The following is a 21,015-nucleotide window of genomic DNA, read 5'->3' as shown; positions in this document are numbered from 1 at the left end:
GGGCAATAGTTTAGGCTTTCAAAAACCATGATAAGTCTCAGTTTAGAAAGCAAGAAGCTCTGAGTAAATTAACATCTTTAATGTTCCAACCATTAAATGGTCTCAAAGCTTTCTATCCGGTTTTATTGACTGTTTCCTGTTTCTCACACAGATAAAGCCAAGAGAAATAATCAGAAAAACCTGATGGAAAGCTCAGTTTGGGCTCTTCTATCAATGAAGCATATAGACATGTCTGTGCTGTGAGCTTCCCGTTCCCTAAAAGGGAGATTCATCACATTTTTGAAAGCCTAAACGAAAGCCCCATTGGACTGTGTATAAACTGCAGCAGTGATAGGATCCTCAGAAGTAAAGCCATCAGTGAGGTTGTGTTATGAATGATTATAATTTTAATATCAGTGTGGGCTGAAAAATAGTGTACTTTATTTTTGAATCTTCAAATATAAGACAATGAATTGTTAAAAAGGCATTTATGTCCCTTAATCAAAGCACTTTCCACTTGAATTGGTTCACACAGTATAATGAGACATGCAGGGACAAGGGACTTCCCTGGCACCTATCCAACAATTTCAGACAGATTGAGTTCACCGTGAGTTTTCACAGCCTCTCTTCAAAGATTTACTTTTAGTGTAACTGCTCAAACATGGCTAAGCTGAATTCATATCATCTTTCTCTGGTCAATCTCATAAAATCATCAGGATATACTGGAAGCATTTAAGCTTTTTCTATCGAAGTATTTCCTCTCAATGATTTACTTTTACAGCACTCTAATTTTACTTTTTGCTATAACCTTTTTATTTGTTCAAACATGAGATGAGGAGACAGTTGCCTAATGTGAGATCTGCTCAAAGTGGTCTCCCACAGTAATGAAATATATTGCTTTCCCCCAACTGGTGCACAATGATTGTCTACCAGGGGGAATTTAATCTCAGAAAAAGTACCGGAAGCACTGAATAGGTTTCACTGGAGAGTGTCTCCTGTGGGTTTTTTTCTTTCACTTTGTTCAACCATCAAACGATGAGCACAGTCACTGCAACAGAAACCCTTTTTACTTTAGGCTTTTGTTGTTCAGTTCTCGTGTTTGTTCTTGTGATCTACTCAAACCACTGAGTAGTTTACTATAATTTAGCATTAAATGTTTCAACCTTGAGAGGTTCACTGGCCATCTCTCTTCCACAAATGTGTACATCTTAAGTGTTGAAAGGGGAAAAATAAATTTACTCTGAAACCAGTTCATAACAACTGCACGTCACATAGGACTATTATCAAGAAGTGTTGATAACTGGTCTTATCGCCAATTGTTCAAACATGAGTTCTCTAGCCAGTTTCAGAGTAATTGCATATTATACAGGGACACCAGTTGACTGTTCATGCCCCAAGAAGTTTCAATATCATGTGATTCTCTCTATTCAAGAGAAGGTGAAAGGTATAATCATTGTCTATTGATGAAACTTGAAGACTTTTGGGAAAGGAGATGCAGGCATGAGATTTGTTTTCAATGGCACATGATTTTTCATAGCTCAAACAAGAAAAACAAAGAGGCACAATCTCTGTCATCAATGAAATAGGGAACAGGTCTACAACAAGAGTGGGGAGAGAATGGAAAGTACTGGCATGACTGTTCAGATAAATTAAAATGGTGAAGAGCACAAAGAATTTAATTAATATGATAGCCATCAGAAAAGAGATTCATGCCATTCTTGCATGACTGCTTGTGTGAGATCACATATTATAGGTGATTCCTCAGTTATAACGAAACTTCATAGTGCCGGTGTTGCTTTAATTTTTTGTGTATATGTAAGGTCAATACCACTCTCATTGCGTGTACGCTAATATTTTAAGATGAAGCCAAAAGACTGTTAGCTTAGCTTATACAGGGGAAAACTGCTAGCCCAGGTCTGCCAGCCAATCATCTGTTTACTCTGTACAAAAAAGTGTATTTGTGAGTTTATGCAGAGTTACGTGCGGACTATTTCATGGTGATAAAATGACATACATTCAACACAAAGAAACTCACCTCCCCAGTTCTCCAGGCTGAAAAGGTTGCTGAAGTTGTGGCTGACGAACGGTGAGATCTTCTTCAGGTCGTGGGTCCGAACCCTGGTCGCCAGGAGTGACTGGTGGGCATCTCTGAAGGTGGTGTCCATAAGCAACAGACCTTGGTGGGCACGGACAGCCCTAGCAAATCCCTCAGGGCCGTCACGCAGCAACACGTCACGGAAACCTATCGGAGGTTCGCCTGATTGTGACGGAGGGAGAGAGAAAGACAGGGCAAAGAACAAAATTAATGGGCACATGGGTTTGTTGTGTATATATATGATGTGACCCGTTTGTGAGAAATCAATATCAATTGCTAGAACAAACTAAAATGTCCCAAACTCAGATTGTGCAGATACTTAATGACTAGCAAATATATTCGCAGAAATATATATTAATACAAAAAGATAAAAAAGACAATTTTTCTTTTTTAAACTACAGACGTGCAATTACAGCCATGTGGTAATAATCCATTCATTGAACAAGCGGACAAGATGTGTGAGTAACCTTTTACTCTAATCTTAAGTGGTGTATTGACTTGAGACACTGCTCTCAAGTGTCTGGCAAGATAAATGATTCACATCAGTTTAACGAGACGCCAGGCGAGCAGGTAAACTGATGTTAGTTACACAGTGTTCTTTCTCAAGATGTGCTGTTAACAGGTCCAGCGCTTGTCATAACTTCTGCTAATGAGGTGGACGCTTTCTCCTTTCATTTCTGCTCCAATCGCCCTCAGCTCAAGTAGATCAACTATAACAGAATACAGGAATAAGCTCAGCAGCTGGCTTATTAGACACACCACCCACCAATTTGTGAAAATGGATTTCTCCTGCTGACAGTGACTCATATGGTCATGGTTTTCTATATAAAGCAAGCACCTACTGCTTAATAAAACAAGAGATCCATGTGACTGAGCTTGGTACTGTATAGTTGCCACCTGAAGGTGAACAGATTTCAGGATGGGTGCTATTGCACTTTTCATGCATCTCTAATTTCTCAGCCTTATCTGGCCTATGACCCCGTTTTTAGGTCCCAAAATTCACAGCAATCAGAGAGCTGTCATGTTATCGCACATTTGAGTATGGCATATATTTATATTCTATTTTGAAAGGCTGGAGGCAGCTCCAGATGGATTATATTGAAATGCTATATTTCTGTCCTTTTTACTCTATGTTCTTTGACATATTGATGTGTTTCACATATTTCCATATACAACTTATTTATAATTAGGAACAGCAGTGACTTAAGCCAAATGCTAACATGATCACCATGACATTGCCAACATGCCAATGTTTCGCCAGTATAATGTTTACCATGTTCGCCATTTAAGTATAGTGTGTTAGCATTCACAGTTAACAGTTTTTAGCTGTAATTAGCCCCAAAGACAATGTATAGCTGAGGCTGGTGGGAATGTCATTAGTTTTGCAGGTATTTAGTTATATAATAATGAAAATAATTAGTCATTAGGAGACATCTTTCAGTGGATAAGTGAAAATCTTGACTTGCTGTTGGTGCCAGACAATATATCAGGGTATCACCAAACTCCGTAGGATTCATCCTCTGGAGAAGATGACTGTCTCTACATAATTTCATAGCAATCCATTCAATAGTTGAGATATTTTACTTGCCATCCAAGAAGCCATGCTGTTAGCGCAGCTAAAAATTTGACAACAGCAAGACAAACTACCAGATGAACTAAAAACGGGCAAATCGCATGGAGTAACATCCATTAGAAGGGTCAAGAGTTCAGAATCCTTACAGGATCCATCCCTGAGGAACCCAGAAGGAAGACTATTTGACATGTTGGCATTTTGTGAGTGTTTTTGGTTAAGCCTACAAGGCTGTAATGTCACATGCAGTATCAAAACGTACCGCTAAAAGCCTCCACAAGGAGGAATTAAAACAACTTGCGGAATCCCCAAGATGAATACTGGCATTTCCAGTTCATAACAGCTAAAGAGTCCTCAAAAACAACAAGTTAAACACTGCACGGACCTTCCTATAACCAACCTTCTACCCTTATCCTTCTCTCTATCCTCAGCATGCTTTCCTCTACATGCCTGGCAATTAAACAAGCACAACCAGAGGCATTACAATATTGGAAGTGGAATTGGGATCTATATTTGCTGCTGTGTGTACAATCATCAATCAATTAGACTAGTTAATGAGGTACTATCTGCCTGCTTAGTTGTCCTTCAACACTGCCCCTCTCTCTTCCCCAATCACTTCCTCTCTCTCTGCATAGTTGAAAATTCGCTCTTTACCTTTTGTTGTTGACCCCCATCCCTGAAAACAAATGATCTCTGCTATAATTGTCTCAAAGGCCAGCATGGGTGAAATGAACACGCGCGTAGATACATTTGTCCACTCATGCAAACGCACTAACACAGAAACACCAAAATGAGTTCACGAAACACACACAGGCTAGATGAGCTCTGTGAAATCACGCTGCCATAGCAAATAGATACCGACGCATTGAACTTATCAAGATCAGTTTATAATACGACCAGCATGGGGAACACGCCACACTCCCTTACACACAGATTTTTCTTTTTCTTTTTCCAATTTCTTCCACTACTCACACTGCAGTTTTAAAAACTTGCTTTCTATGTTTTCATCACTTGTGCTGTCTTTTACACACATGCCTCAACTAGGCCTGTCAGGATTACTACTTTTAGTTGGACTTACATTGTCCCAGAAATAATTGTGATAAACATCATTATTGGCATTTTAAGACCCTTTTATGCCACTTACATAATAATTAAGTACACCCTTTCAAAGAGCAACTGAATTTTATATTCTTAAGAATATACAGACACACACAAATTTAAAAATAAAATCACACAACCAAACCACACTGGCATGGGAACGCCTCGGGATCCCAGTCAGAGCTGGTTAATGTGGCTCGGGAAAGGGAGGTTTGGGAGTCCCCTGCTGGAGTTGCTGACCCTGCTCACCCGATCCCAGATAAGCAGTTCAAGATGGATGGAAGGACAACCAAAACAATAAAAATGATGTCAGGCTCCGTTAACAAAAATTGCACTAAATATTAAACATTTGGAACAGGAGTATATTGAGAAGTTTTTTGTACTGACACTTTTTGTTGTCACAAAGTCGACATACTGGTTCTTTGACATTAATTGGCTCTCCTCTCTCATTGGGCTTAAAGCCAAAATGTTCCCACACCAGAGCTAGGGAATGAGGCTTAGAAACAAAGTCCATCTGGAGTAACCTAATCCTACAAAACATTCTGGCTAGAATTATACAGTCTTTGGGAAAAACACCAAATAAAACACCTAACAGCCTCGAGTAACATGTTATCTTCACTCTATGTGTGGAAGTCTAAAATCTTAGGGTTCATTCTAACGTAAACCAACACGCATGTAAACACAACAGGCAATATCAAGATCATGTCGATATATTGTACGATAAGTCGATAATGTAATTATCGTGACAGGCCTATCCTCAACACAATGGAGAGGAAATGAGGGCATCTGTACTGGGATGACAGAGATTAAACAATGGCCTTTGCATGTGACAGTTTCCTATAGAAAGCTAGTGGGTGTTTGAGTGGATCCCAAGCGGTTGCTGTGCTCGACAATTGACCCACTTAACCACAAACACGTGCGTGCGCACACACACACACACACACTCTCACTCTCTCTCCCCTTTCCATTGAAAACACCTCACTCCGACTCCCCAGCTTCTGTATGCTTTCACTTCACTCCTCTTTCTCCTGGCCTTTTGTCACTGCATACCTCTTCCCTTGACATTCTTCACCTGTCTGGTCCTCTTCTCACACTACAGTTGTTCTTCCCCTCCAGCTCCACAATGCCGGCTAATACAGTTAGACAGAGTGAGCTACAGCGCTCAGAGGTAGTTCTTTATTTGCAATTTGTGTAGGAGACAAACTCAGTAACAGCAGCTTGCCTTGTTGCAGTCCTGAGCTGATGCCTGCCTCCTAAGGAGACTGTGTTCAGGAACCTTTTAATTGTCAGATCCTGGTGGGACTGCAAATTAATGCTTCATTAAAGTCAGATGTGCTGGAACAGTATCGATTAAGCCTGTACATGTTAAAAGCAGGTAGATGTTGTTAGTATGAGTTGTAAGACAAATGTGCAGCCTGTTGTAAGCTATGGGCTGCTTTTCTCCCTCCCAAAAGTTGAATTATTCTGATTTCACATAAGGTATTCTTTTCTTATACTGCAACAGCACATTTACATTAAGTCTGCATTTATGTATTGCTTTCTATTTACCATAACTTCTAAAGTACAGCCTGCTGAAAACAGCCTTTTGACTGACAGTGTTGCTCAAAACCAATTTGTTTTCATCTACACAGTTGAGGTGTGAAACAAACAACTGAAAGATGTTTTTGGAACAAAAGGAGAACAAATAAGAAAAAAAAAAAACTTTACTTTGCAGTACACACACCTGAAGAAAAATCCAATGTATCTTCAGGTTTCAGAGAGCCAAATTTAAGACCCTTTATGGCTCCTTTTAAAGCTACCAGAAAATGGGTTTTGGACTCAACAGGTGTTTTTTAAAAATTAAATAAAAAAGATGCAAAAAAGACGAAGCCCTTTCTGTTTGAAGATGGCTAATGAAAGCATCAAAAACTAGAAGAAGGCAGAAAAAGAAAAAAGAATACAAACAAAAAATTATTAAGATGTTAAGTTAATTTGTGCACAGATTTTACATTTTGTACTACAAACTACCCTTCTACTTACAAGGGATTTATTTTAACGTCATTTTACAATACAAGGTTGCCTTCATGCCACACACACACACACACACGCCAGAGAAAACTATTAACTTTGAAGGAGCGGTGTGGGTGAATTTAAAAGTCTCCCAGCTTGGGGAAAGAAGCTACTGTGGAGCCGGCTGGTACGGCAGTGGATACTTCTGTATCTCTTTAATTCTCAGAATGGAAATACAGCGACACAACTGGGAGGAAGAAAGTAGTCTGTCATTTTTATTAGTCATTCTTCCTAAAGCTAGCTCAGAGGCATCTGGTGATTAACCTCTAGATGTCCTCCATTAAACAAATGCAGACAATAATTGGAACAAGGTGTACTTCTACACCATCGATGAACCACCAGCAATCAGCTTTCAGAGGGAACGTTTTAGACTACAAATCCTAATTAGAAAATAATGGCCTTTGAGTACTTAACAGGTTCTGTCAGGACACCATCGGCCTGTCTTTTAATCCCTTCTCTCCTCAGTGTGGAGGAACTCCTGAAGAACAGTTTTCTTCCTTTCTCTCGTTATCTCTGGATGGGATGTTTTGAGAAATGACAGTGTCATTCTGATCTTTGCTCTTCTCATTTCTGGGGGTGGTACACAGTAGTAGTCCTTCTCTACTCCTTTCTCCATCCCCCTCTTTCCCCATATTATCCATCTCGATCAATTTATCTATTCGTAAGTTGCCTGCCACTACAACCACCTGACTATTTTCTCTACATAGTGATTATACACTGCCCAAACCCTCTCTTCTACTTTCATAACCCCAATTCTCCTTCCATGCCCCTGTCCCTCCCTCCACAGTGTGTGATAATACAGACCTAATCCCTCTCTTCTTTCAATCCCTCTGTCGAATGAAAGAAAGGATATAAGCACATTACAGATCTCATTACTAGGCTTTAGGTATGCCTCTGTGCGTGCCTGTGCTGCATACAACTACCACATCGGCTGCTTACAGAAGGTAAGTGGGAGCATGTACACAGAGGGTGTCTGCCTACAGTGTACCTGCTCAATACAGTACAATTCTGTTCCAGTTAGTGTGATTTGCAGGTGTACATACATGTGTGTTGGCTTCCCTGCAATAGGAGGGGCAGGCAATGATAGTTTAACACATGATTAGCATAAGTAGACAAGTGGGGGTTAAGCACAGAGAAAGTCACATGCAGATGTACACACAAACTCTGCAGATTATCCTGCATCTATTCTTCTCCATTCCATTCAACTGTGCGTGGTTTTTAGATGTCAGATTTGATTAGTTATGCCTGATTATGAGTCACATTATTTCGTTATAAATTCGTGTTTACCGGCCATGCTGGGGTGTGTGCTGAGGCAGAACAGGCAGCTGATAAACATGTCAGATTGATACAGCTGATTATTTTGTTGCTGTCAAAAGGAGCAGCTGCTTAAATTCATGCCAGTTTGAACCCCTAACAAAAATAAACCTGGGAGCGCAGCAGGAAAGGAAAGAAAGTGCATTGTTGCAAAAAGACCACAGACACAGGCAGTGACATCATGTGAAATAAGCCCATTTTTGTTGATATTTAATTGTAAGACTGAGCACATCTAATCACCATTTTAAAATAAGAATTTCATCCATATTCCATCCTTAGTTTAAACTTTCCAAATTCACTAAGACACTATTGTTAGTATGGGGGTAAAAAAAACAACAACTAAGAGCTCAACTCCAGAGACTAAGTGGCTCAACATGCTCACCAAAGAGCCCAGCTTGGCCGTTGGCCTTCCTGCAAGACTCCAGGGGTGCTGGTGCAAAGCAGGGTGAGAGAAGCACAAGACTTCTGTCTTCACAAACAAAGAACTGCACCCTCTTACCGCTGTACTCACAGCTCAGCGGAGCACTTTGAGCCAAAGCCCCTTTCCTCCCCAAGTGCTAAACTGAGCCATTTAGGAAGGCCTTTCCGCCTACAGCTATCAGACTGTTCGACAGCCCATTTGTCATTTGGTGGGTGCTTTTATCCAAAGTGCCCTACGGATGCACAAGTGTTTACATTTTTAGCATGGAGCTGAAATGAAACTCCTAACCCTTGCAGTGGCAGTGCCAGGCTAAATTAGTCCAAATGTAATAAATGCAATAAGTATGATGAAGTGTAACGTTATCATGCAAACAGCCAATGACATTTTCAAGTGACCGCACTTTTTTTTAAAACAAATTTTATATAGTTAAATTATAGTACCCAGATCTCGTTGACACATTGCCCTACACACAGGAGTACACTATGAAACCACAGGTTTTTCAACCATTTCATTGCTAAAAACAGTGTGAAATCTTCTTTTGACAGTTGAATGAAAAAGTCGACTTGCACTGTGATTGGCTGAATTGCATTTTGTTGACATACCCATGGTGACAGGGGGGATGACAGGGTCTGTGGAGGAAGGCTTAGCCTTGACTGGGATCGGTGTGGTTGGTCCATTTACCATCACATGACCTGGACATGAGTATACAAATACAGAATACAAGTCAGATGCAGTCCTGTTACAGATCTAACATCCTGTAAAGTCAAGAAAGAAAAGGAGCTAAATCAATGAAGGTTATAAAACAGCAGCCCTGAGGCTAGTTAGGGTTATGACCACCTGTTTATATAGAGCAGGGGTTTCCTCCTTTGTGTCTTACATTTGTGAGTATTCAGTACAACACATCTTTAATGGCATTCCTAAAGCTGAGTGAAGTGAATCATTGTTATGTTTGTTTTTTATCTATAGCATTGATTCTCCACTGCTTTCCCCTAAGGGTCGGTGGAAGGCAGAGATGACCTAAGGTCTACCATGGTTACACTGCAGATCCACAGTTATTTTAATCATAGCATTCATATCTATGTGTAGCTTGGTTCTCATAAAATAGCTTCCCATCATTCTAAGAAATCTTGATTTTCCAGACCGTATCTCACGGTTAGCACTTAAAAGGGAATGCATATCCTAGCTTTGAGTTTGGTATATACCATAGAGCAGTGGTACAATTTTCTGTCCATCGTTTTAACCAGTTCAGCACTTTTCCCCCTCTCTGGTTTTTAAATCACCCAACTATGATATCCCAAATTTCAAGTGTTATTATAGGATTTCTTATTAGATGGATTACAGGTCCAGTTAGGCCCCTCTCTCTTTTTTCCCACCAACGCGAGACCAATTAGATTTGGCATTAGAACTGAAATTGCCATGGTCGGCACAGTTGTTACAGCTTGTTACCTCCTCGTTAAAAACTTTTGCTCACTAAAAGCCTTTGAAAGCTACAATCATGAAATGATAGCGGATAGGTGGTTGCTGAGATGAGATTGACCTTAAAATCAGCACTGACTGTATACAGGCCTCGTTTTAATGCAACAGTTTGAACCAGCAACATACTGAACTTACTACTGAATATAAGACAGTCAGCAACAACGCTGCAATGTCACATTTAAACGATGATGTGGCCGAAATATGAATTATATAGTGACTACAAATCTTTGAACTGAACAGTAAAAACAATTTTATTCTATATATTTAAATTGATTTGTAATTTCCATTTCGCTGTTGCGTGTTTGTGTGCTGTTTATACACTGACCCAGGTAGTGCAGCAGCTTCTGGGCACGGTTCTGAGTGGGTTTGAGGTTGAAGAGTTCCTGGTTCTCGTCGATGAACTGCGTATCCACGGTGGAGTGGAGGAACTGGTGGTTGGAAAAAACATTCTGAAGGAACGGGATGTTGGTCTAGAGAGGGAGAGACAGATGGACAAACAGAGAAGGAGACTTAATTTGCTGTCTTTCATGGACACTTTACTCAAAGGGTTCGGAAAAACACCTCTTGCACATATTGAAGTAAATGTAACCCCACGCACACAGTAAACAGAAGCAAGAGAGTCGAGACAACAATCACTCAGCTCAAGTGTCATTCTGCAAATGAATCACTTCAAAGAAAAAGAAAGCAGTTCTTTTGAAGAGAAACAGACATTTGTGACAGTGCACACAAAGCGTACCTACTTACCTGTTAACACACAAACAGTGGCATCACAAAAATAGCACACAAATAACAGTACGCAAAACAAAATCTCAGCTTCAACAGACAAACACACATGCATACGAGGCAGAGGGAGAAAGTCAACTGTTGAAAGTAATTACATTTGTTTGTTTGTTTGCCTCAAAAGTATTATCACGCCAATTAAGCTCTCTTAATTAACAAAGAGGGGAAGACTGAATGGGAGAGAGGAAAGAGATGTAATTGTTGGAGTTAATTTCATTAGTTGATTTTTTTCACTCTTGTGAGTATCAACAATGTGGGTACACCTCTCTGAATTGTGTTAAAGGGCGGAGAAAGTGAAAGACGAGGGAGACTGACAGAAAAAGGAAGGGGAGAGAGATTAGAAAAAGGAAAAGTAAAAAGGGGGTGGGGGGTGTTTGAGGGTTAGAGCGAAAGGAAGATATGTTATATCTTCCTGGAGCAGCTTTAGATGTGTTCATTGCTGTGTCCTGAAGGGAGGGTAGGAAGTGAAGGAAACTGTGTGCAAAGATTATTTCTCAAAGTTTCCTAAACTTGTTTTTGCATCTTAACTGGCATTTAAAAAGAAGAAAACCCCTGCCACTCATGACCCAGCTGATCCAAGTATCCCTTTTATTTTTAACGCCACCTAGAAACACACAATCAGAGCTCAGAACCAAGAGAGAGAAACCGAGTCCCCAAAGACCTCCTGGGTATTGGCTGTAAAGCAGCTCACTCTAAAACCAGAAATTTAAAATCCGCCTCACTGTTAATATAGATTGTCCACAAATAAATGTGTGTATATGCACACTCAAAACATTACCCATAGATGGACAGAATTTATAACAATTTTTTTTTTCAACAATTTGACTGTTTATCTGACAGTCAAGCCCAGAGTGACTTGAAATAATTGCTGCAGCACAGTCACTCTGGAATCCCATAATTGGGAGAAGAGAGCTGAGCAATAAACAAACCACACACAGACACACAACTCATTACCAGCACTGAGAGAGGAAGATGTAGCGTAGAGATCAATGTGCTCAGGCAAATAAAGAGCATGTTGGTCATGCCTATAGAGCCAAAATTAAATGTATACAATAATAATTGAAACCAGAGGGAGCATCATCAACATCTACATTTGTCATTAGGGGTACAGAGAAGAAAGAAATTCAGAACAGACTACAGAAAAAAAATAAAAATATATAATATAGAGAGAAAGAAAGTCACAGCAGAGAAATGATGTCTGCTTTGTCAAAGCACATAACCAATATAGCCTTAATATTGAGAAATTAAAATGTAGACAAGACTGCGTACATTTTTCCAGGCATTCTATTAACACCGAGGTGAGAGGATTAAATTTTTTGAGCTACCCGATCAAATGCACACAAAATGACACTGTATTCTCAGCCTCCTGCTAAAGGGAGGAGAGCTGGACAGGAGAAAGACGAGAGATGGGGGATTCACATAGCTGTGCTGCACTGCCAAGCCTTGGGCTACAAGCTGTGGACCAAAACAAAGGGATTTCTGCCGAATCCTATAACTGCAATATGACTTTAGAAACCTGTGGACTGCTTATTTTCTTCCATTTATAGTATCTGCCAACATAACTGTATCAAAATATCTGCAGCTGCCTCACACACCAGTATCCTTGAGGAGAATGAAATGGACTGTACTGTAATATAGCGCCTTGCTGCTTCCGACCACTCAAAAGCTCCTTACACTACACATTTATATACTGATGGCAGAAGCTAAGCCGACAACGCCTCATCAGAAACAGAAACTAGATCTTAGGCACCGATGGCACAGCCAGCAGGGGATCGTACAGCCGATCTTCTGATTAGTGGCCAACTCTCTCAACCTCCGCTCATGAGCCACAACAGCCATACGTCTGGATACAGTCATGTACATTCTATTAGGGATGAAACGGGCTCATTGCAGTTACTATCACTGTCTTGTAATTGTCCATGAGGTCATTGTATTACCTACATAATATAAAATCTTGATAATGCACACTTAGATGATTTTCATGTTTACAAAAGGTATTTGCTGTTATTTTATTTTTTATGCAAACAAAATGGCAATTGTATTTGTAGTTTTCAACATAAAACATGTTGAAATGGTTTCAGTGTGTGTATCAGTACAAGCTGGTCAGGTCTGAATACAATCGGTTAAAACACTTGCTAACAACACAAGCAAGTTATTGGCTGAAGAACCTTCATTTTATTTTATTAAGCAGTGGAAAGAATGTTTAACATTTTGTGCCGAGTTAGATGAGAATTTATGTAAATAGTAAATCATAAATGGTAATCATCATTTTCCCCATATGCACAGCCACAAAGAAAGGGTCAAAGGTTGAAAAGGAGCACAATAAAGTACAAGAGAAAAATGTGAAAATAAAATTTAATCATTTTGATTTGTATATATTATTTGGTTCTTTTGATAGCTTTTTTTGCTTGATTTTGAATGGGCCTTGAGACATGTTGTTTCACCTGCACAAGTTTGGAATTTCCCCTCATTTTTCTGTTTGATGTCATCTTCGTCTATAATTTATATGTGTAAACAAATTTAATAAGCAAGCACAAGGGGGAAAAGGCAATCACAAGCTATGAATAAAATAAAAACATGGAGTGGCAGAGACAAGGAATGAGACAAATAACGCAGACAGCCGCTATTAATGACAAACTAAAAAATAATGGAGGGGGAAGATTTCCATTAATACATGGAGGTTGGTCCTTTTCTCTCTGCTGTAACAGATCAATGTGTTCATTATCAGGCTGCTCTGTATGCCTGTGGCTACCGCACACACATACACCCCCCCCCCGTCCCTTCACTCTTTCTCCTCGTTTCCCCTAATGATGTGAAATACACTGTAAAACGGCCCACACACACACTTTCTCCCTTTCCACCGCTCAGTATCTTTTCTTCATTTTTCTCTTAGTCTTCATCCTGATCTCGCTCTCACACTCACACACACTCACCAAAAGGCTACTCCCTGATTTGGATGCCCTATAACAACTGCTTGGCTACAGCTCTCAGAGCTATGCACACAGCATGCAAAACACATACACTTGTGACTCCTGCTCCCAATGCTTTTCAGATTGTGAACACAATCACATACATAAACCTTTGAGTACTGTATTAGTTTTAGTTGGAAAGTAAACAATGCGAATTAATGCTCGCCCAGGCTCTCTATGAATACTTTAAACACACACACATACACACACACACACTCGCTTAGTATCAGATCCCCACTATCCCCACTTTTATTCTCATAGCGTTCTGTTTATCACCAGAAAAGTCTGTTTTATTGCTCCTCTGCTCACAGCTGGTCGTTATCGCTCTTGTTGCAATCAGCTCCACTGGTGATTGCAAAAGCAACACAGTGATGTTAAGTGTTGTAAGGTAAGTCATCTCAACACCACCACAAAACACTGACTCTGGTCGCAGGGCATCTGCTGGTTTCAAGAAATTAAAAGTTCTGCGTTTCACTTTATTTTAAAGTTAGAAAAATCAACAAATAAGAACTCATTAGCAAATGTGCTGAAATACTAACATTGTTTCTTGCAATTGTTTGCTTCAGGTGGAGTGCCAAAGTTGACATCCAACATTCAGACGTCAATGTAGACAGAATTTACACCTGACAGTAAAATGCAGTCTGAATATCCTGGGGGGAGAAAAAACAAACCTGCTATTTTACGTATTCTCGTTGTCTACAATCTGTCTGGAGTGGATCTACACAAATCAGGCGAGTGGGTGATGGTCACAAAAAAAAAGTCCAGGCTGCTCCTAAATTTTCTGTGTCTAACATTTACAACTTCAGGGGAGTATGGAAACTAAGTCATGTTTGGAGCTGCTCTGCACACGGGGGCATAAGCTCTCGCTAATGTAAACCAGTGTTATATTTCATAGTTCTGAATTCACGTTACTGACACTAATCTGGACTCCAGTCCACACATAGTTGTGCAACTCCCTTTACTCCTGCAACCTGTAAGGACGGCAATCTGAGGTAGGAGGAGGAAAATAATAATACTAATTCCATCTTCCCACACATCCTCAATTTCTCATTGGCGAGTTGATATTAGAAACTTTTGGGATGACTCTTGGGAGACCGTGGTCAAGGTCTAATGCGACGCTGAATCATTGGGGCCACAGCTCTCTGAACTCGGTGCAGTGAGTTAAAGATGGAGGGCTCTATTTTTGTGAAACCTGCAGCACGACAGATGACTTTAAATTGAATTTACACGTTTTCTGGAATTTTATCTCTCATCAAAATGATCCATATAATAATAATCTACAGATAAATACCACTGTAGTGCCATTTATGCAGTGAAAACAGCATTTAAAATGTGGTCTATTTTCCATGTAGTATTTTGTTATTTCTGAAATTATATAACAGAATTACAGAATTATAAAAGTGTAATTTAGTTAGATCTGGCTGCTTTAAATAAAAAAAAAGGATTGCTGGCAATCTCGGAACAAAAATATGCCTACTTAATATTCATATTACCACATGACCGTGATCCTGGTAATGATCATCAAATTAGGAATAGGATTTAGGATTTTTAAAACACTCTGTTCCTGGGAACAGAACTATAAATTGAAACCGAATAATAAACCGATACTTCGGCCAGACTCGTTACAAAGAAGATGACGCATTGACATCAACATTACTCCAATTAGAGACAGCAGATGGACCTTGAGGCAAAAATAGTGCAAGTTGCTCTGGAAAATCTTAGCCTGTCTAAGAAGATTAAGAAATCTTTGAGTCCATATGTGCACATGTTTTAAATTTTAATTTATTGTATTAATTTATGTATAAGTTAATCATAGTATATCTGCAAAATACTGGGTGAATTTTACACTTATAAAATAGTCCTTATAATAAAACTATTTTGTGGGCAATACAAATGCAAAGACTGAAGTGTTTATTTACGTGTTGATGTAAATATGATAATAGATGAAACTAGCATAGACTCAGGTCAACATAAACAAAACAAAGTTAACTAGAGAACAAACAAATATTAGTAACCTACCACCCAAACACCTACCATGCTAACTTAAACAGGAGAAAACATGCCAACAGTACTGGCAGCCCACCAAAACTCCAAACAGATCAGACCATCAGCATGGCAAAGAGGAGATAATACAAACAGGTGGAACAGGAACAAGTGTGGCTGGTTGGAAGGAAAAGGAGATAAGTTGTTAGCCCTGTGCAGCACAAGTGCCATCTTGATTTCTCATGTTGCTGGTTATCATGCACGAGACAAATCAACCTGCAGACAAAGTGCGTTCTCGTTTTGATACACGCTGCTTTCAGTAACATGTTGATGAAGCAAAGAGATCATAGCTGGAACACAGAAAAAAATGGGACCATGGTCGCAACACATACCTGTTACTAATGCTATGACGTGACAAACCATAGAGAAGTGACAATTAAGGAATGTGGACTGAACCTAGAAACCCAGGATTGTTACTTTGCTCCTGCACTCCCTCCACTGACTCATTGTATTGGCTCACATTAGGTTTCTAATCGTGATACTCACCTATAAAGCCAAGGACATGCTCGGTGGCAGGTTGTCTCTGATCTACAGCTCACCTGGATCCAACCCTCATGTAGAGATCCGGCCCTTTAGCGTAATCTCCCATCTTCAATAAGGATCTTGACTGACGCCGCTTCAATCTAAAGATACAGTGCTGTGAAAAAGTGTTTGCCCCCTTCCTGATTTCTTAGTGTTTTGCATCTTTCTCACACTGAAATGTTTCAGATCAAACAACTTTTTTAGACAATTATAACCCGAGTAAATACAAAATACAGTTTTTCAAAGACAATTTTATTTATTAAGGGGATAAAGCTATCCAAACATACATTATACACATGCCCTGTGTGAAAAAGTAATTGCCCCCTGAACCTAACAACTGGTTGTGCCACCCTTAACAGCAACAACTGCAATCAAGAGTTTGCGATAACTGGCAATGAGTCTTTCACATCGCTGTGGAGAAATTTTGGCCCACTCTTCTTTGCAAAATTGTTTTAATTCAGCCACACTAGAGGGTTTTTGAGCATGAATGGCCTGTTTAAGGTCATGCCACAACATCTCAGTTGGATTTAAGTCTGGACTTTTGTTTGTTTTTGTGAGCCATTCAAAGGTGGACTTGCTGGTGTGTTTCAGATAATTGTCCTGCTGCTTAACTCAAGTGTGCTACAACTCGAGGTCAAGAAACAGCTGGTGATTCTCCTATAGGATTTTCTGGTGCACAGCACAATTGATGGTTCCATCAATTACAGCAAGTCGTCCAGGTCATGAAGCAGCTAAGCAGCCATAGACCATTACATCACCATCACCACCACGTTTGACTGTTGTTAAGATGTTCTTTTTTATTAAATGCTGTGTTGGTTTTACACCACATTTAACGGGACGCACACCTTCCGAAAAGTTGTCTCGTCAGTCCACAAAATATTTACCTAAAAGTCTTAAGATGTTTTTTGGCAAATGTTAGATCCTGTGTCCTCTTTTTGGTCAGCAGTGGTTTTCGCCTTGGAACTCTCCCATGGATGCCATTTTTGCCCAGTGTCTCTTGTTTAATCATGGACACTGACCTTAACTGAGGCAAGTAAGGCCTGTTTATCTTTAGATGTTTTTCTGGGTTCTTTTGGGACCTTCTGGATAAGTTGTTGATGCGCTCTTGGAGTAATTTTGGGAAGGCTCCACACTGTTCCAAGTTTTCTCCATTTGTGGATCATGGTTCTCACCGTGGTTTGCTGGAGTCCCAAAGCCTTAGAAATGGCTTTGTAACCCTTCCTAGATTGATGGATGCCAACACCTTTGCATCTCATTTGTTCTTGAATTTCTTTAGATCATGGGACAATGTGTTGCTTTTTGAGATATTTTAACCTACTTCACACTTTGTCAGAGGGGTCATATATTTAGGTGATTTCTTCATTCACCTGGTCTGTCAATAAGTAGGCCTGGGTGTGGCTAGTGAAACTGAACTCAGCTTTCCAAAAATTGTGGTAACTTCATGATTTAACAAGGGGGGGCAATTACTTTTTCACATAGGGTCAGGTAGGGGAAAAAGTTGTCAAAACCTATCAAATGAAATTATCTTTTAAAAACTGCATCTTGTATTTACTCAGGTTATTTCTGTTTCTGATCAACACATGACAAGTTGTTTTCCCTTCTCTCACACACACACACCCCTTTATATTGCCTCATTTCTAGATGACAAATATAGAGTAGCTTTATACAAAAGACGGTATAAAAAGTATTAGAGACTGAACAAGTGAAGATCTTGAAAAATGTCAAACCGTGCTCAGCTTGACACACACACACACCTGATCTCACTCTTCCCAACAAAAACACTGCCTCTCACTGTCACACACAGCCTCCTCGCTCCCTCAGTGATTAGGAGTTGAATAGGGGAGATGTCAGGTCGTTCGTCTTTTCTCTGCCCTCCTCCTCTGTCTTCCCTATGCCCATCCGTCACGCCTTAACCACTGGCCTAGACACATAAACAAGATCAACACACACACACACACACACACACACACACACACACACAGCCTGAGGAATGAACACACACAGCGACATGTAGGGGGACCTCTTACACTCATATCAGCTACAAACGTACTCAAGCAGACAGGACATACAATGCGCACATACAACTCCGTCTACCCAAAGGCAGCAGCAAGCAAACAAACACACTATCTCAAGCAAATATTTACAATGGAATAATTTCAGGAACCTAAGGCTTGAAATGCTACACACATGGACAAACACAGCGGCACACATGTGGGTAAATAAACAAATGTTCACACAGATTCAATGTCACGTTCCCGAGATGTTTTTGTCTCAGCTGGCTGTGAATGACTTTGCCACAGTCCACTGATTTGTTAGTTAGAAGGTCAGCAGGCCAGTCGCTGTATCAATGCATTTCTTTTCACTCTTTCGTCTTTGGGTCCTTATTTGCATGTGGTGAATGAGCAGGTGAAGGCGATGGCACTGATGATCACATTCATGTGACAAACAACTGTCACCACATTTCAATTTGTGTTTCTATTCAATTTCCTCTCCTTTAACTCCAAGGTCATGCCTTAATTCTCTGCTCAGTTTCTTTGCCCTCTAATTTTCTCTTTAATTTTTACTCTTCCCCCGGCTCAAAGTAACCAATGACATTCACCATGACAACCTTCTTCATCCAATTCCAGTGGCCTTTACTGCCAAAGGAAAAACAGCAGTCAGAATACCTTCTCTTGCACACTCCTCAACCCCGTCTTACAACCAGCCCCATTACAAAGATAACAGATTTGTGCAGGACTATTTCATGGCTATGCCTAAAAATTCAACCTGGAATCTTTTGCCAGGCAGCTTTTTCCCCTCAGTGAAGTAAAAAATCTGATTAGTGATCTTTCCATTAATAACTCCCATCACTGCTCCACAGCAGAGCAATTTTCACCTTGCAGTTCATCAGGGGAGCTGTGCCAAGAAATCATTCCACTGTGAATACGCTCATAGCGTAAGACCAAATCTGCCAATATATGAATAAATAAATTGACAAAGGCCATCTCTTTCTAGGAAGATGGTTTTGGTGCGCGTCTCTGCTTGTATCTGTGTACCTAAGGTTTCATGAGACAGTCCATTTTTTGTGTTATTGTGTGACTTTGGTGTTTTAACACGTTAGTTCGGTCACACAATCGAGGAAGTGGCAGAGCAGCAATTCCCACATACTGTGAGGTAAAATGACGACGATGCTTTTGTTAAATGAGTCTGGTGGTTTTGAATAAAGCATAGTTGGATATACGGCTTCAGATTCCCGTCTGACTGCAAGGTAAAGCAGTGTAAATATTCTAATTATAGTGTGCACTTAAAACCCCTTCTACTGTAGGTGATGCACTAAGTATGGATAAGCACCTCATACAAGCCAGACTGTATAAAAGAATTAGACGTAGTCACTGACGTCACCCACTGGTTTGCAGACTACTGTTTTGAAGCCTCGAATTTGGCATTTTTGCAATCACCATCTTGGTTTTTTGGAACCACATTTCGATGAGAGGGTGGAGCTAGCTAGCTAGTCGCATCCGTAACATTAATTCACTTTAACTGTCTCCTTAAGAGCGTCATTTAGTACAACAGGCTGCTGAACAAGGCATTTGTTAGGAGACCAGAATGTTCTTCCATGAACTGAAAATAGACTGTGAAAGGGCACAGACAGCACCCAAAAAGCAGCTCACGGTTAGTTAAATGCAGTGCTTGATTTGTAAATTATTAGGTGCCGGAGTGCATGAAATGTGCTGCCTGCTGAAATCAATTAATAATTTTTGATCAAATAATACATTTTTTAAAACATATGGCATACCTGCACATTGTTTTAAAGAGTGAACAGAAACCATTATTAGTTACCAAATCAAATAGTAAATAAGGAAATCCATTAGACTTACGCCATTAAGCTGGAAGGGCAGTGCAGTGACAGAGCGCACTTTAGAGGTTCCAGAGCGAGGAAATGCTTAAACCCAGAGCTAGCCGGAGCGGCGCTCAAATTAAGCACTGGTTAAATGTACATATTACAGTGGATACAATTTGCCTCTATTCTGATAACCCTGTCGCCATGGTAATGGACTTCTCAATCACAAGGTAGCCATGCCCTAAAGCATGGCCTGCTTTATCGTCTATTTGACTCTAAATGGAACCATTATATACAAAATGAACAGAACGCAGTTTGAAGGCACTTCTGCATGAACTTCACTTTTCAGACCCAGGGCTCACTGCTTGATAACAAAACACAAACTAACCCTTTACGCTTTGAGATATGGCAGACACAGATGTTATCACAAAGGATACTAAAAGACAGTACCCACCCCAGCCACAGCCTGTTCATCCTGCTGCCGTCTGTTAAGAGCTACAGACGTATCTGCTGTCGTGCCACCAGACCTCAGAGCAGCTTCTTTCCCCAGGCTGAAAGAGACTCCTAAATTCCTCCTCAGCAATGCACCATTTATTTCTATGACTTATTACTTCACCCATCTAGTGTCTACCATTTTTGTGTATAACATTTGCTTTGTATGCATAGCATAAAGAGACCTACAACTTAATCTTGTTATACAGCCCTGTGTTGTAAAATAATCAATGATTCGACCTTGTGTACTCTGTAACGGGGGTTTCAGTTGCCTCTCTTGAGTTGACTTGGGCGCTATCCATGGTTCTGAACTGCCAGACATCATAAATAGAGGATGTCACTGGGCAAATGCAACAGCTATTGCACTGCTGTCAAGATATCACTTGC

The 21,015-nt window shown here is 40.1% G+C and overlaps 1 protein-coding gene across 5 annotated transcripts in view; it reads right to left on the bottom strand.

Moving 5' to 3' along the window:
• Positions 1-21,015, bottom strand: part of pcxb (pyruvate carboxylase b) — a 326,653-nt gene that overhangs the window by 53,187 nt on the left and 252,451 nt on the right. For all 5 annotated transcript variants that reach the window (XM_046063782.1, XM_046063778.1, XM_046063780.1 and 2 more), the window contains exons 13-15: positions 10,328-10,472; positions 9,129-9,218; positions 2,015-2,236 (exon numbers count right to left, since the gene is read on the bottom strand). In XM_046063782.1, coding sequence (XP_045919738.1) covers positions 2,015-2,236; positions 9,129-9,218; positions 10,328-10,472 — 457 coding nt within the window. The remainder of the gene's footprint in view (positions 1-2,014; positions 2,237-9,128; positions 9,219-10,327; positions 10,473-21,015) is intronic.

Source organism: Micropterus dolomieu, linkage group LG12 (genome assembly GCF_021292245.1).
Source record: "Micropterus dolomieu isolate WLL.071019.BEF.003 ecotype Adirondacks linkage group LG12, ASM2129224v1, whole genome shotgun sequence".
Taxonomy (NCBI): domain Eukaryota; kingdom Metazoa; phylum Chordata; class Actinopteri; order Centrarchiformes; family Centrarchidae; genus Micropterus; species Micropterus dolomieu.
Note: the sequence above shows the minus strand (reverse complement) of the source record. Positions and strands in the feature narration are given on the sequence as shown.